We start from the raw sequence: 16,951 nt of genomic DNA, 5'->3' as shown, positions 1-16,951 counted from the left end.
ACCTATGCCTTCATTTGATATGGCCACTTCAACTTTTAAAAAATTTGGAACTCGACAAATAATGGGATTTGTATGCAACATTGCAGTCCCGAAATCGAAACTGCAATGTTTTTAACTTTTTAATTTTTTGACTGACCATAAACTACGCACTTCGCGTCCTACTTTTTAACCGGCAACGTCGACTTTGCCGTCCATTTTTGAGAAAAATATCTTTGTATCTTTATTCATCTCAATATAGAAGAACAGTTCAGTACAAAAAATTCTAAGTAGGGGACATAAATGTCACATCACCTTTATCATAAATATTGATTTTTACACATTATTCTTCATAAATTACAATATAATTTGACTTTTCGAATCAATGAGTGGTTTAAGTTCTAACTGAACTTTCGTTTTAGAACACAAAAAATCCCCCTAGCAATTATCAGTTTTCGTATTATTACTATTAGGTATTTACTAAAACGAGACTTAATAGCGTAGGTAATTTTAAAACTTAATTATACGCAATTAAGTCCCGTTAAAAGGACCGACCACGATTGCTGATGTTGGCAAAGGAACCGCCAGGCTCCAATGGGACTGGACCGGCCACGTCTATCGTATGCATCCGGATAGGTGGGCTAACATAGCCGCCAAGTGGATGCCGATAAAGAAGCGTGAGCGCGACAAGCCCAGAAGAAGATGGCGAGACAACTTTGACACCTTCCTTTACAACTGGCCGGAAGAAGCACAAAATCGGAAGTTATGGAGAACCCAGCCATTTGCCCAGCAGTGGGACACTCAAATAGAAGAATAGAAAAGTCCCGTTTTAATAAATAATAATGTGTAAAAATCGTGAATGTGAATCAAAGTTTTTATATTACTTCACAATCTATGTATGTATGAATGAATTAAAGTAATTAATTAAATCAATTTCTGTCCATATGTAGTGGTACTCTATGTTACATAATTAGACACTTAACCTATAGGTATAGACACTTAGCCTTAAGAGACTTGACTGACAGACTGACCAACGTAAATCCCTAGTAGCTAAGGTTATTAGCATTAGCACCTATCTTCACCTTTAGACATACTTTTTTTTTTCAATCTAGTTTTTAATTCACTAACTGGTCGCCCAAGATACAGGCTATGCCTAGTTTGGGGACCCCTGTTCATACTGTTATAAATGTACCGCTGTATGCGCGCAACCTGGACCTCATGTATACTCCATCTGCAAATTCCCATCTTTGTGTGCAAAAATAAATATATTTTTCATTTTTTTTTTTATTGAAATCCCAGGTTACACAATAATGTACGCGCCGGCCGGCTCGGGCTTGGGAGACTGGACCGTGCAGAAGGTGGAGGGCGACCGCCCGAGGGCGCGGGTGGAGAGGCTGCGCGCGCGCACTACGTACTCGTTTAAAGTGCAGGCCAAGAACAGCAAGGGCGTTGGCCCGTTCTGTGCACCCATTTCATATACCACTGGTATTGGTGAGTTTCATTTTTTTTTCGTACTGTTGGAACTTTTAATCGCGACCGTTTACGTAATACGTTTGAATCTTTAATTACAAACATCAATCTTACTAAATTAATTTTTAACAAGCAGTAACGTCTGTAACGCTCTTACGGTAGATGTCGCTAGGGTCCCCTAGACCCATATAGTGGGAAGATTTGCTGACTTTGGATGAGATCTTGGCGGCTCAGTTAGCAGAGCGCTGAAGTATCGATCCAGAGGCCGTGAGTTCAAGTCTCACCCAAAACAGTAATTTTCTCACTTTTAAATGTATTCTAAGATCAATCTCACTAACCGTTATCAGTATAAACACTGAATAAGATAAGTTAACCTGTCAACATTTTCCTTGACTAAAATATACAATTAAGATTACTTGACACTTTGTTTAAAAATCATTTCTCGTTCCAAAATAAAGAAGATGAAGATGAATGATGAGTTGATGAAGTTCCAAATATTAGGGCAACGGTTCCAGTAATGCACTAAAGCCCAATGATAAGCATAAGTTTTAATTCTAAGGAAAAAAAAAGGATTATTCATTCATTCGACAATCAATTTAAACACGTTTTATCCTTGATTATAAAACGTAATATCCATGGTCTCAACACCTCATTGATTTAAATGATTGTTTCATTATTTCTTCTCTTAATTGAAATTGGACCCCCGTTTAACTACTTTATTTATTTATTTTACGATTTATGTTATGACAGACACGGGTGGCGGGGGACTGGCGGGTGCCACATCGGCGTGGCTGTGGGCGTCGGCGGGCGGCGCGTGCGCGGTTCTGGCTCTAGCGGCGGCTCTCGCACTCTCGTTATGTTGCCGCAAGGCGCCGCCACTGTCGCCACATACCAGGTTTTTTTTTCTTTTAATCGTACGAATATATTCAAAAATATTGACCCAGTTTTCAGTTTACAATACATGCACGACATAATTCACTGAATGAAATCAAATCAGTTACTTTTTTTTTAATGTTAAAACAATTTATAACTATGAACTTAGTCTGAGAAGGTTACATTACAAAGAAAAACATAATTAGTTTCAGTTGAATGTTTAATTAATTTAAAATGGTTGATGTATTTTTTCTATAAATATTATGTAATGATCGCTATGAAACAATAAAATTTTTCTTTAAGAAGCAACGATATATGTGATGTTTTCAACCAAAAGGTACCACTTTGTCGCTTGTCGATAAGGATGATTTCTAATTGAAGCTATATGGAAATAGCGCCTTACTGACAAGCGACAATAAGTACCCTTTTGATTGAAAATGGCACATATGATGTGACACACTCACTAAACACTTGTCTGTTGCAGCACATACCAGAAGTCATCAGCGTCAGCGGGCATCAAGCCCCCGGACCTGTGGATCCACCACGACCAGATGGAGCTGAAGCATCTGGACAAAAGTCTGCACAGCTCAGCTAGTAAGAGTACGCGTACATACTAACACACTCTAGATATAAGTACATACTCCTGTGTAACCTATGCGTCTACCGCGGTTGAACTTGCTTAGACAACATACGACACTACGTGACGTTTTATTCTTTTAGTACCATCTCAGTTTAAAGTGTATTAAAAACATCCGAATGAAAATTCTTAAGAGAATATTTTTCCCTAGTTTTTAAAGATTTTTACCAAATAAATTATAATTCAAAATCGGATATTTTGAAGAAACCCTTTAATTCAATTAAATTCAATCTTTTTTGCTAATAAGGAAGAATTCATGCAGTAGTGGATAATGGATATACAGTATCAAACCAATTTGAACAGTACAAAAAAATATTTTTCTCAAAAATGGACGGCAAAGTCGACGTTGCCGGTTAAAAATTAGGTCGCGAAGTGCGTAGTTTATGATCAGTCAAAAAATTAAAAAGTTAAAAACATTGCAGTCTCGATTTCGGGACTGTAATGTTGCATATAAATTCCATTATTTGTCGAGTTCCAAACTTTTTAAAAGTTGAAGTGGCCATATCAAATGAAGGCATAGGTCCATTAAACAGCCAAACAGATGATCAGTACTTATTATTATAATGTTGGTACTGCGACTATTTAGCTGTCTCAAATAGGTTGGCGTATTTTCGGCAGAAAAATACACTTCGTTTTTCAATTAAAAAAAATAAAAAGGCGGCAAAGCAAATCTTATCCATTGTTTTTACTTTTTTCGGTGAAAATATATACGTAAGAACGTTGCTTCTGTAAAATATTTCTATTATATTTGTATTTATTGCGCCATTTTTGAGAAAATAATTGTAAACGTCAAAAATATTCGATTACATTAATAACGAATAATTATACAGATTAATACATCATAAAATTCTACAAATAGTAATAATAAAAGTCTAAAACAATAAAAATTTAAATAAAATGAGTGTAATTGTCAGTCTATGTTAATCAAATATCTTACCAAAGTATTCGTCCAGGTTTTAGAATGGTCTACCTATTAAATATGTCTTAAGATTTGCACTGAATTCCTTAACATTACTGGAATCCTTAATTTTTATCGTATTATAAATTTTAATTGCGATATTATTATGGTTGATGCTTTTCTTATAGTATGCAAAGTGTGATTCAGGTAGCATAAGATCTAAATTGCGGCGAAGCGGGTATCTCTCACATTCTTTTTTGGATTTGTATGAGCTTAAATTTTTATAAACAAATAAACAGAGTTAGTATATATTCAATGCAGTTACTGTAAGTATGTTGTTGTTTATAAACAGATGCCTATGCGTTTCAGGGAAGTAACCTTCAATGAAGTGCATGCATTTTTTGCATCAGTAGAATTTTATTTACACTTGGACTATTGCCCCATACTTCAATGCCATACCTGATTATACTCTCGACATATGAATAGTAAATAGTTCTCAGGGTGTTGCTTATCGCTAAGTTTAGCCATCGATTTTAGTGAATAACATGCACTTCCTAGACGTTTCACAACATAGTTTACGTGGTCATGCCACTTTAAGTATGGGTCCAGTTCGATACCAAGAAAACGAATTAAATCTGATTTAGCAAAAGGAAGATTTAGAGAACAGTCCATTGAGTTGAATGAAAGTTTAAAAATTATGTAGTAACACTTGTCATTATTGAGCGACAGACCATTTGCGGAGAACCATTCTGAGAGATTTTCCCAGCCATGGGTGGTCATGTTCTGCAATTATTCTTGAGTCTCTGCACCTAGAATCAAACTAGTGCCGTCGGCATATAGGTAAGGAGTTCCATTTAATATTTTCTGGAAGATCATTAATAAATATTAAGAACAACAGAGGTCCAAGAACTGATCCTTGCGGAACGCCACGTCTTATAATGCCTTCATCAGGCTTATAGGCTTTATTACTTTTGGCTTGACTTGAACATTTAATTTCAACAAATTGTCTACGTCCGGTTAGGTAGGAAGATATCAGATTGAGAACAGTACCTCGTATGCCATAGTATTCTAATTTATAAAGTAAAAATCTTGTGATCAACACAGTCAAAAGCTTTGCTTAAGTCACAGAATATTCCTGCACATTTTATGTCACGATTAAGATGATTCATTATCTCGGACGTTAGCTTAGTAATAGCTGTGATTGTGTCTTTGCCTTTCAGAAATCCGAATTGTTTTGTTGATAATAGAAGTTGTCATTCATATATTTTTCTATCCGGTCTGCTAAGCATTTTTCAAATATTTATCGATTACTTAGAGTAATAAGATGGGCCTGAAATTCTTAATTTGTTGTGTACTACCTTTCTTATGTACTGTGTGAGTGCTTTTCTTTGGTGACTTTCACACAATGACCGATTGTATTCAGTATCGGCCGGCAGCGTAGACGGGCCTTCAGCGTTGGCGTCCTCGACGCTGACGCTCACGCGGGCCCCGGCCGAGTACGAGCCCGCGCGGCACCCGCACCCGCCGCCCGCCAGCCTCGACCGGAGACACTACGTGCCTACTTATGTCGGTCAGTGTTGCCATAGACAAGTATACTAGAGCACAGTGACTGATTGTATTCAATATCGGCCGGCACCGGCAGCGTGGACGGGCCTTAAGCGCTAGCGTCCTCGACGCTGACGTATACTTATATATCGAGACAAAAGAAACTTTATTATGCGGATTTTTCATATTGTATTTGTTACTTTTGGCAATTTTTTTACTTATTCTTTGATTGCAACCTGCAACATAATAATTTATGATTTATATTATTGCCTTTTTTTTTACTAAGTTGCGTTATATTTTGTTACTGTATGTATAGACCGGCGGTCGCCATCTTGCGCGGGCTCGGACGAGACGGCGCCGCTGCGCGCGTCGCCTGCGCCCGCGCCGCGCGCACGAGAGTGCAACGTCTGTGCTTATCGACGTGAGATTTCTTTTTATTTTTTTATTTTGTTCTTTTCTTATTAGTTGGTTCATTTTTTAACAGTTTATTTTAATGCGTATGAATTTATACCTGCTAGAGATTTTAAAATACTAAATGTTATTCCTATGCGTTTTTACTAAATTGTTCTCTAAAAAACTATTGACCTTGAACAAATTGAATCAATAGGGAGTATTACTGCAATGTTCTGCCGCCAGATTGCAGCACTAGTGCCCATATTAAACCATAGAGTAACTTATACATCTAGGCCTTAAAAAGTTTCTTGATAAGTTTTCATTATGACATTGATGCACCAAGGCGGTTTGTTTACCGCGAACCGCGAATATTGAAATTTCTTTATCTGCCTCTATCGATTGAATAGGCAAGAATGATAGTTAGGCAGGAACCGATTTTCGTGTTTCGTGGGAGGCCCTGTGATTGAGGTAGTGATGCCCTCTACGCAGAGTTTTGCGTAAAATATTACGTAATTGTGACTTTTTAAGGAATACCTTAAAAAGTCACAATTTGTCACGAACTGTCATTTTTTCAAAGCTACAAATGCCAGTCATTAAGTAAAAAGACAGCTGATCTAAGGCAATTTTCGCGTAGTTGCTCTCAGTGCGCCATTTGTAAATTCCACCCTGTATATGTAATTGATATGTTATGTGCAGCGATGACGGGCACGGGCACGGGCATGGGCGTGGGCGTGGGCGTGGGCATGGGCGTGGGCTGCGCGGCCACGTGCGAGCGCCGCGCGCTGCGCCCCGCGCTCGGCCTCCCGCACCCCGACCAGGTGAGGCGCTCATTGCTGGTTCAATACAACATACTTGCTTGGTGTCACATCGCACCAGAGAGCTCCCCCCTGGAGGTCAAAAATCTTCAAAAACCCCTAGCGTAATTAATGAAAGCCCCCGGGCTCCCTATTGGTGTCCTAAAATGGAACTTACAAATTCCATTCTACCATAGTGAATTCTAGTTTTTAGCCATAGCTATCTGCCGTTTCAGTTTAACTCTTTAACCGCTAAAGACGTCCACTGATACAATATCAACCTTCGTGCGTTACGACAAGGTTTACAATAACGCGCCGCGCTCGATACGCGGGGCGTTCCGACGGTTAAATGATTGCTAAGCTTTTATGACCTCATACAGTCCCTATTGAGTTTGAACGCATCCCAGGCCACATGCCGGAATAGTAGTCATTTAGTCATTTATTCAATATTGCATTGTCATGTACATAATAAGGTCTTACATTTCATATAGCCAGTTCCATCCATAGTAGGTATCCAGTAAAATGTGTAATAACATAGTAGTTTTCAATGCAAACTTTTATTTCATTTTTACTTAGTTATTAAAGAACTTAGACCTGATGATTAAGACCGATGGCTAGACCGGTGGCTATAAAAAGTAGGAGAAAAAAACAACAATAAAATAATAAAAAGTACAAGCGACGATAAAAGTTTGTATAAAAAAGTTATCACTGAAAACTTACCCATAGTCGCTTTTGTATTTAGTAAGTTTGTAACATGTGAGCGAGTACATCGCTCGACCCGCTTTGACCTGTCCCATCCTCAGCAGGAGTGTTTCCAGAGCACGCCGCTGCTGGCGGGCGTGGCGCCACTGTCGCCGCAATCTTCACTCGCGTCGTTACATGCGCACGGGCACCCCGGCCATGCGCATAATACGCTGCCTCACACGCACTCGCTCGCGCACCCGCCGCTCGCGCCGTGTAAGTATGGTTCTCTTATATCTTGGCTCCGAAAAAAGCTGTGAGCTGCGCTCAACACAACGTACGAGAGTTAAAATCATATCTTCACGCAAACTTAGGACAAATACATTTTCATAAAAGTCTTTTATTTGGAATATATATGTATATAACTAACTTTTCTGTAAGGTAGGCATAATATAACAGCACAATTTAACTATTTTTTTCTCAACTCACAGGCGGAGGTGGCACATGTCCGCTAGGCGCCGCTTGCGCACCCGTCGGGGGCACCACGCCGGCCGGCTCCGACATCTACGCGTGCGCGGCGCGGGAGAGGGGGCATTATGTCGCTTACGAACCGCTAGGACATTACACGCAGTAAGTAGCGCCATCTGTATTTTAGAACGAGAAGTAATCTATGCACATAGCAGGTGCATATAGCGCCATCTGTGATTTTAAGTGTTAAATACATCGAATAGCCTCTAAGCGCCATCTATACTTTAGTACGAGAAATGCTGCATTCATAATAGCCATGATCGGTGAATGTGAAGCTTTTGAAGGAACTAAACCTCGGACATATACTCTAAGAACAAATTAAATTACTTCCTATGAAAATATTTAAATTTGTGTTATTTCAAGTAGATACTAATTTAACATCTTCCACATCTATCCTCGGACATATACTCGTATACCTATGTTATAGAATGAGAAAAATAGTATATAAATCCGAAAAACGAAAATCACTTTTACTTTGACTTTATACGGGAAATAACTATTTTAAGTTTTTAGTAACATAAGACGATTTTCTATTTTTATAAAACTTGACTTGATTACAGTCGCGACTCAATGAGTAGCGAAGCCGGCGGCCTCAGCGGTGCGGGCACCAGCGGAGCGAGTGGGGCGAGCGGCGCGGGGGCGGGGGGCTCCCTCAGCGGCGCGGGGGCGGGTGCGGGGGTGGGCGGCTCCCTCGTAGGCGCGGGGGCGGGGGCGGGGGGCTCTCTACAACGGCGAGCGTGCGCGGCGCCGCTGCACAGCTTCGCCGACTCGCCGCACTCCACACCTAGCCATGGGCATGGTAAGACAACAATAACCTTAGATAGAATGTACCTACTATACTGTCAACACCAAGTGGATAAGAGTGTTTACATCATTTTAAACATCTCGCCAACTTAGCTAATTATGCCTCGCAGACGCGGCAAGTTAAAAGTACATCTAACTACAGGCAGGGTAAGAAACAATGAATAAACTAACTTCCTGATTAAACTTCCACTTTTTCGATTAAGGATCCCCTTGATGTGTAGTTTCAACCAAACGAATTGATTAATCTACATATTCTTTAATGTACGTAATGCTGATCGCACTCGCAGGTAGCATGAGAGAGACGTCGCCGTACAAGAAGAGCAACAGTTCGTCGCCCGGACACATCCCCAATCGACTGCAGCTGGGTAAGCGTGGTCATATTACATATTTATTTTTTTGAGCCTCTGACCGCCAAAGACGTCAACTGACAGTCCGACACGCGCGGCTTCAGCCCAATATCAACCTTCGGTCATTCCGATAAGATTTACAATTACGCGTCGCAAACGATAGTCAATAGGCGTGGCGTTCACAAGGGTCGAGGACCGAGAGTAATAAAAACTAATTTCTTAGTCAAATCTTATACTAATAAATTAAATACTAACTAAATACTAATTAAATACTTATTATTAATTAATTAAATACTAATAATATTTTTTGTAAATAATAAAAAAATTAAAGCTATGTTAGATTTCCCAGTAAACCTCACATAAACTTTTTATTCGGTACAGGTGGCAGCGTAGCGCACTGCCCCGAGGAGCTCGAAGCGCTCACGCCGTCCCGCTCCACCGAACGGCTGGCGAGAGAGATGCAGAACCTCGAGGGGCTCATGAAGGACCTGTCGGCCATCACGCAGCAGCAGTTCCACTGCTAGCGCACCGCCACTCCTCCAACTGAAGGGGAGATACGTGTATAACGGACTAAACGACAGTTTATCGAACGCCAATCCAACAGTAACAATGTATGGATGACATATGCGCCTCTCATTCGACAGAAGGGGAGATACGTGTATAACGAGCAGAGATGTGATGGTCGTAGTTGTTTACGTGACAGCGTGATAGTTATTAAAGGACATATGATAGACACCCTTCGAGTTGCAAGCCTATATAAGTAGGTACTACGGTAGCTTACCATCGGAATTCGCCAACGACGTGGTTTTTACATTTAAACTATCTAGAACCTACTCGTTACTGGCGTAATAGTCACTGTCACCCGACGCTGAAAAAACAATTATAGTAATGTCTGTGCATCCGACGCGTCGCTAAAAACTTGTACGTTCTCGAGAATTAAGGAATGAAAATTGTCCACTGTTGACTATACTCGTTAAGAATTAATTTAAGTGATATGGCGGACCTCGAGAGAGATATACTTCTGGGCAGTGTTAAAATTGTCAAAAAACAAGGACTTAGACATTGTATGAACGTGAAAATACGTGAAATATATTCGGTATGTGCTTACCTAACTTATAACTAAGACAATTTGTGACAATCTAAAATACGATACGATATTGATTGTATACATTTGTAGTTTAGTCAATAGATGGCGCTAGCTAATTGAAGTCAGCGCCATCTATCGGCTAGATTGTAAAATTTTTGGCATATTGGCCTAATCGTGAAATATTCACTATCCTTGTACTTATGCCTTAAATAGGTCCAAGGCGACTTCTACTCGCACTGACTCAAGCCTAACTTTGTGCTCAATATCAAGGGAAGACTGTCGAATGCTACAACCTAGCGAATTATACTTGTAGACAATTTTATACCTTTTTACTCGGTTAGAGGCACGTAGGTTTTTCACTATTAGATCATCGATTCTCTGAGGCCTAAATGTGAAAAATATAATAAAAATTAAGTTTTTCATTAATTCATATTTTATTACATTTGAAAATGAAGCTAATGAATTTGAATCATTTAAAATTATTCACTACAAAAGAAAAATAAAGCATATTTCTTGCCGTTAAAATTATTACTTTAATTTTGTTGACACATTATAAACTACTAAGGACAAACTTAAGATCTCAAATTACACATAGTAGTAGGTAGGTAGCAAACAAGTGTTTATTCTTGTTGAACAAATAGACGACAGTATATTTACTGCCACTGTTTCGCTGAGTACAAAACCTTCAAAAATGTTTTGGTTCCGTCTACTAAAAGAATGGCCTTACAAGACCTTACATAAGTGTCACGTGACACGACAAAGTAATTTCTAGCATATTTTGAGGCTGTAAGTATCTTTGTAACCTTGAACTAGTGCTGTATTATACATTGTGATTATATGTATTGTATATAGATTAGGTTAGGTTTAGGTAAGCTTTCGTATTTACAGAAACAAATCGTATAAGCGTAACTTTTGTAATGTTTTATTGTCATTTAGATACAAGTACTAAGAGAAAGTAATCAAATTGTAGTGATTATAAAAAAGAGGTTTACTATTTGCGGTATATACTCACAATTTTTTACAGTACCTCAATGTTTTTAAATGACAGTAATGCCTAATTAATTCAATGGGGTCTTTGTACAGTCAACAACAATAATACACGCACTTTTCAGATTATTAATACGTATTTTGACTCTAATTTTATGGAATTGAGAGTAAATCTGGATTAAGGAAGTTTTCACCGTGTCATAATCGTAGTTGACTGTACCTGTATTCTTGGACTCCGCTAGAGATCTCTTTTAGGTTTTTCTGAGCATATTGCTGACATATTATTAAACAAAACAATGTGCTTAGAATACCTGAACCATTGTAATATCACATTATATATTTATTTCTTAATACGACTAGTTGTAGAGGGATTTCTTAACGATTGTATGATAATGTACTGATACGTAGCTCGTGTATTATTACGAATTTATTTATTTACATTTTACAATATATAATATAAGATTATTTCATTTGTATAATGTCTGTATTTGTAAACTAGTCAGTACAAGAACAAGTCGCAATTTAATGGCAATTCAAGTGGCAATGACATTAAAAATAATTTGTTGAGTATCTTACCGTGTAAACTTTTAGGTGATAATAATGTATTAAAAAAGTTTGTCGGTATAAGAAAAGAATCGTTCAAAAATAATACACACACAATAAAATCGTGCACATGCGTTGTTACTTCTAACAGCAGACTTATCGTTAATTGTAATTCTATCTCTCTTATTTCAATACACTTATTAGGAAGGGATAGATTTAATGTCAGCGGTAAGGAGTGTGCTAGTGGCCACAAGAAAGCTTTGGAAAAACATCTATACCTAAATTTCTAATATTTTAATATTTTGTCTTGTAAAACAAGACGTTATTTCTCAACACAAAAAAATACACAAATTTGCCGATAATTTGCTAAACATTTAATTTAAATTATACTGAGACCCACCACTCACAGAAATAACCACGGTATGGGTGCCGCAAGACCGGACTTAATCCCAACAAGACCTAGTTTCCCCTCTGGCTTGGAAGGTCAGATGGCAGTCGCTTTTATAAAAAACTAGTGCCTACGCCAATTCTTGGGATTAGTTGCCAAGCGGACCCCGAGCTCCCATGAGCCGTGGCAAAAATGCCGGGACAACAAGATGATGGATGCCGCAAGACGGGCGAGGATCTGGTATAGGCCCAGACGGAGATGGCGGGACGACCTGGACGCATTATCTCAATGAATACGCGGAGATTGCTCAAAACCTAGACGAATGGAAATCGAGGGGGGAGGCCTTAGCCCAGCAGTGGAACACCGTATAGGCTTATATAATAATATACTGAGACGTTTAAAAGATATAAAAATAAAAATCATTTATTTCAGACTAAAAGATCCATACATGTCGTAAACATTACAATCTTATTAATATAGTGTTAATACGACATAAAAAACTAAAACTAAAAACTAGACGGCGACTGCATGCAGTCTCTGCCCACGGCATATATATGACATATCTGTGGCAGTAACAAATGTTGATTTTTTCAAAGATTTCAACTTCATTGAAATCTTCCCAAGCTCCTCTTGTGGTGCCTAGCGTTGTACAAATTTGGATACTATATATAATCTGTAAAATTGCTGTTCGATACGTTTTCTGAGTATTTGTCTCGCGATTTGAACTTTTAACACCAATCGAATTTTTGTATTTGCACTCGTTTACATTTTGTACATATTTTATATTAATACACGCGATAATATTCTAAGAAGGGGATTTTTTTAGTCATTACTTCCTGTAGGTACGTAGGTAGAGGTAGTTGGAAGGTTGGAACTATTAAAAAAATTCACCGATCGATCTTCTAATGCTGCTCAGTTGTCAGTTCCTATAGTTTTTACGTTCCGAGTTTTTTTTTAATATATAAAACGAATTCCGCTCAATAAAAGGAGTTGCTTAAAGAACCAAACGAGTAATGGTTATACAAATTCGTCTTCTTTGTATATTGTTGCGTTTTCGATGTAAGACATTGGCAGTAAGTGTTGCACTTTTTGTGGCAAAAATTAAAACTTTGACATCAGCGCCCTCTCTATTTTTGCGCTACGTACTAAATCACATTTATGTTTGTCAATATTTTCTCAGATACCTTTTACCTTTACTTTATAATGGACTTGGCTGTGGATATTTTAACGTATCACCTTTTTAACTGTAGGTACCTAAATGATAAAATACAGTAATAAGTAGTTCAAAAAAGATCTGAGCTCACCTTTATTGGCAAGACAAAAAGAGAATGTGCATTTTGGACACCTAGCTATTTAGAGTCAGACCACGCTCACTTTTCATGCGAAGTACTACGTCAAGTATGGAGCTTAAAAAAGGGATTTATGTGCATTTTTATTGCCAAGTTTGTGCAAAGTTAGCGTGGTCACAGTCCGGTATGCTGCTGACTGTATGCGGGACTTATTTAAGAAGATTTGACAAACATGAATCTGATTTATACCATTCGCATTATCCGTTGTAAATATACCTTGTTTGGTAAATTTATTGTAATTACTTTCTTATTGTAACTTTAGACAAGGAATTGCTATAGTAAAATAAAATAATAGGGTCTTACCGGTGAAAGCGGCAACGTATCCTAGTTCAATTAGACACAGAAATGATCTTAAAATGTTTTTGCAAAATTATAAACATGAAACGGCCTCAAATTGACTTAAAAAGATTTTATCCTCATTCTTAACTACTTCACTGGCTCAGTCTCAAAAAAGATCTTGGCCTCCGACACAAGAGAGGGCCACTTCACGCCTTTAAACTTTTATATATAAAAAAGCGAGGTAAATTTTAAACACAAAAAACAAAAAAAGCGGAATTAGAATACAAATATAATGTAATATTTTCCATGTAATTAATGTTGCCGCTTATCGTAATCCATCGAATCTTCCGCGCTACTTCCAGAAAAAGTCTAACTCGAATGATTTATTGTAAATAATTGAGGTCTGTATCTGTCACCGACACGTCCAGTGGCGTTACAACAAAACAGGCCACAAGCCCTTGAGCGTCTCCACAAAAGGGACCAAAGGAGAATTTAAACTGTCGCGAGTCATACTAACATTAACCTAATTTTACCTGCGGTTTCACTCACGTCGTATCACTCCCGTGACATGTTTCGGAGAACCTAGGGCTCCATTTTCAAGCACTAACAGTGCATGAGCAGCGGTCACGATAGCCGCGCGCCGCATACCAGGGATGTTGCGAATATTCGCATCCGCATCCGCAACCGCGGAACTTCCGCATTATTTTCAACATCCGCATCCGCAGAAAATCGATGCGGAACTTAATGCGGATTGCGGATGCGGATGTGGAACAGGTAGGTACAGGAACGTCTTAGCGGCGGCGTAAGTGCTAGGTAATTTCGTCATTAGCCAATAGGAATCTCGTTTCGTTTTTGTTATTCGTCGATCGAGCACTTTAGCCTATGACGGACAGCGACAAGAAGTGAAAAGTTTGTTTTATTTGGACTTTAGTATAGTAATGCGATTGTGGGGCAACTATATTCTTGTTCGAATACTAAGTTTCTTTTTTTTTAATAAAAATTACTAAAGTGTAATATTTGACGTTTTTTATGTGCCTAATGTCGACATCCGCATCCGCATCCGCGGATGTGAGCCCTTAAAATCTGCATGTCAAAAATCGGCATCCGCAACATCCCTGCCGCATACCTAGATTGCGCGAGTGACTAAATAAAAATACGCGTGTTAGGTAAATTTAGCTTAAGATCTAACATTATTTGGCATGATAGTGGCATCATTCCACTGGATATAACGAGTACGACCACGATTTTTTTTCAGAATTGCTTGCTAAGCAAAGCAAAGCTTGTCTTATTGCAAATATCTCTGAAAGAGACCAATTCTTTCGGCGATACACCGTGGTAGAGTCGGTACACAGTAACAGATTAAAAGCCTCCATATTAGTTCTTAAGAGAAACTATTAGACTGATTTTGTATGATTTATTGACTTGAAATTGTATTTATTTTCTTATGTATTTAACTTGATTTATCGGATTGTAATTGGAGATCAACGAAATATTCTCAACAAAATGCTTCATAGAAATGATGGTATCAAATTATCAATGGTTATGTAGTTGCCATTCTTAACAATAGATGGCGTTTTATAAGAACGCTCGAACGTTTCCGATTGTACAATGAGCATCAAAAGTAGCGGATAAGAAAACGGGTCAAAAGTATCCACCATTATTTAACAGCTTCAAAATGATATGTCTCTATATAGACTATTGTAATGTTACAATTAGATTGTAACAGATACTATTACACGCGAAATGTAGAGATATATCTATATTTATAAAAGTATTCCACAACGCACCAAAATCTACAATTTGGTGCGTTGTTTCATCCGCTACTATTGATGCTGTATTACATGTTACAAGGCCTTTATAAAACGATGCCATGGACAAAATGTTACGGCACCACTTAAATTATGAGTTGGCCTCTGTTATCTACTGTACGCATTCATTGTCAGTCCACAGTGTCCACATCCGTTTCTTCCTACGAACACCAACAGATTACGTTTTATATAAACACGCCATCTATGGATCAGAATGGCAACTAACATTAGGATAGTGCAGTCAAAGAAATAGTTGGATACTATCCTCTGTACATATTAATATTTTGTCTCTGTCTGTCCGTTACAATCTGTCGAGCGATCGCTCCCACCTCGTTGAGACTGCTCCAAATTTCTAATTAATTTAATTAATTAATGTATGGGTTTAGTTGTAATTTCGCATTGGATTGTACATTTTTCTGCCACTGCGTGCGCCATACTCTGTACAACAATAAACTTGTATTATTTATTGATTGTCATTTCTTTTATTTTCCTTTATCCAAAACTAGGCTAACCCTGCGAAACACTCTTATACTTAACTCGTTCAGCGGCAGTTACGGCTATAGCCGTAGATATTTGTCTTTATGGTTTAGCAGTACGGTTATCACCGTAAGTACCGCCACCGAACGTGTTTATTTATTTTAAACTTTATTGCACATCAAAAAAAAGTACAAATGGCGGACTTAATGCCTCATGGCATTCTCTACCAGTCAACCACAGACCATAGATAGTCTTTAAGATAAACCTCTGTACAATACTTTTTTCAATAAATTATTTGTATTTGTATAGGGCCAAACAGAAAAATGTCAAGGTGGGTGAAGTGAGAAGCGTTTAACCTTTTCGACGCCAATGACGAATATATTGGCACCACAGGTCCAACGCCAAAGACCGATTAATCGGTCAAAGACCACAGAGCAACATACCATAGACGTAGGGTTTTGCACGTAGGTGCATGTGCATAAAGTTCAAATTCAGTTTTGACACTTCGGTGACGTGGCGTCCGAGTGACAGCTTTAATGTTTGACACGGCGTCGAAAAGGTTAAAAGCAATAAAGTAATACATAATGCTATACCTTATCCAGATATTTAATATTAAATACATAAACATTTAATTAAAAAAAAAAACAAAAAAAAGGTAATATAGGACACTATCACACAAATAAAACTACTTAACTACGTAAAATAATAAGGCACTTTATTGTGATGAATAATTACAAAAAGGTATTCTTTCAAAATTTTAAATAAGATCCTAAGAATACAAATACTTAATAATATTATCTTACTGCCTTAGAACATCCTTATTTTATATCTAAAAAATAAACAGATTCGTATCGACAATGTTTCTATTCCAAACTTGCTTAATACTACATTTCTCTCTCACAGCAATAATATGTGTCGTTTTAAAGCAAAAGGTACCACATTGTCGTTTGCCATTAGGATGCTCTGACAGGTTATTCGTATAAAGATACAGTCGCCATCAGATATATCGGAGCGGCCAAGGTGCTCACAAATATCTGAACACGCCTCTATTGTCAAGGCGCTAGGTGCGTGTTCAGATACTTTTGAG

General features: G+C 38.0%; 1 protein-coding gene across 1 annotated transcript in view; it reads left to right on the top strand.

Annotated features, from left to right (window-relative positions):
* LOC134752587 (neogenin) overlaps positions 1-9,562 on the top strand; it is a 208,974-nt gene extending 199,412 nt beyond the window's left edge. Inside the window, exons 23-33 of the mRNA XM_063688255.1 lie at positions 1,276-1,467; positions 2,197-2,341; positions 2,804-2,919; positions 5,278-5,424; positions 5,716-5,820; positions 6,489-6,610; positions 7,348-7,543; positions 7,759-7,897; positions 8,356-8,594; positions 8,887-8,964; positions 9,328-9,562. Of these exons, the coding sequence (XP_063544325.1) occupies positions 1,276-1,467; positions 2,197-2,341; positions 2,804-2,919; positions 5,278-5,424; positions 5,716-5,820; positions 6,489-6,610; positions 7,348-7,543; positions 7,759-7,897; positions 8,356-8,594; positions 8,887-8,964; positions 9,328-9,470 (1,622 nt within the window). The 3' untranslated portion in view covers positions 9,471-9,562. The remainder of the gene's footprint in view (positions 1-1,275; positions 1,468-2,196; positions 2,342-2,803; positions 2,920-5,277; positions 5,425-5,715; positions 5,821-6,488; positions 6,611-7,347; positions 7,544-7,758; positions 7,898-8,355; positions 8,595-8,886; positions 8,965-9,327) is intronic.
* Positions 9,563-16,951: the final 7,389 nt, after the last annotated feature.

The sequence above is a fragment of the Cydia strobilella genome, chromosome 25, assembly GCF_947568885.1.
Source record: "Cydia strobilella chromosome 25, ilCydStro3.1, whole genome shotgun sequence".
In the NCBI taxonomy this organism is placed as follows: domain Eukaryota; kingdom Metazoa; phylum Arthropoda; class Insecta; order Lepidoptera; family Tortricidae; genus Cydia; species Cydia strobilella.
The sequence above is the reverse complement of the archived record's forward strand: the minus strand, read 5'-3'. Positions and strand labels throughout refer to the sequence as shown.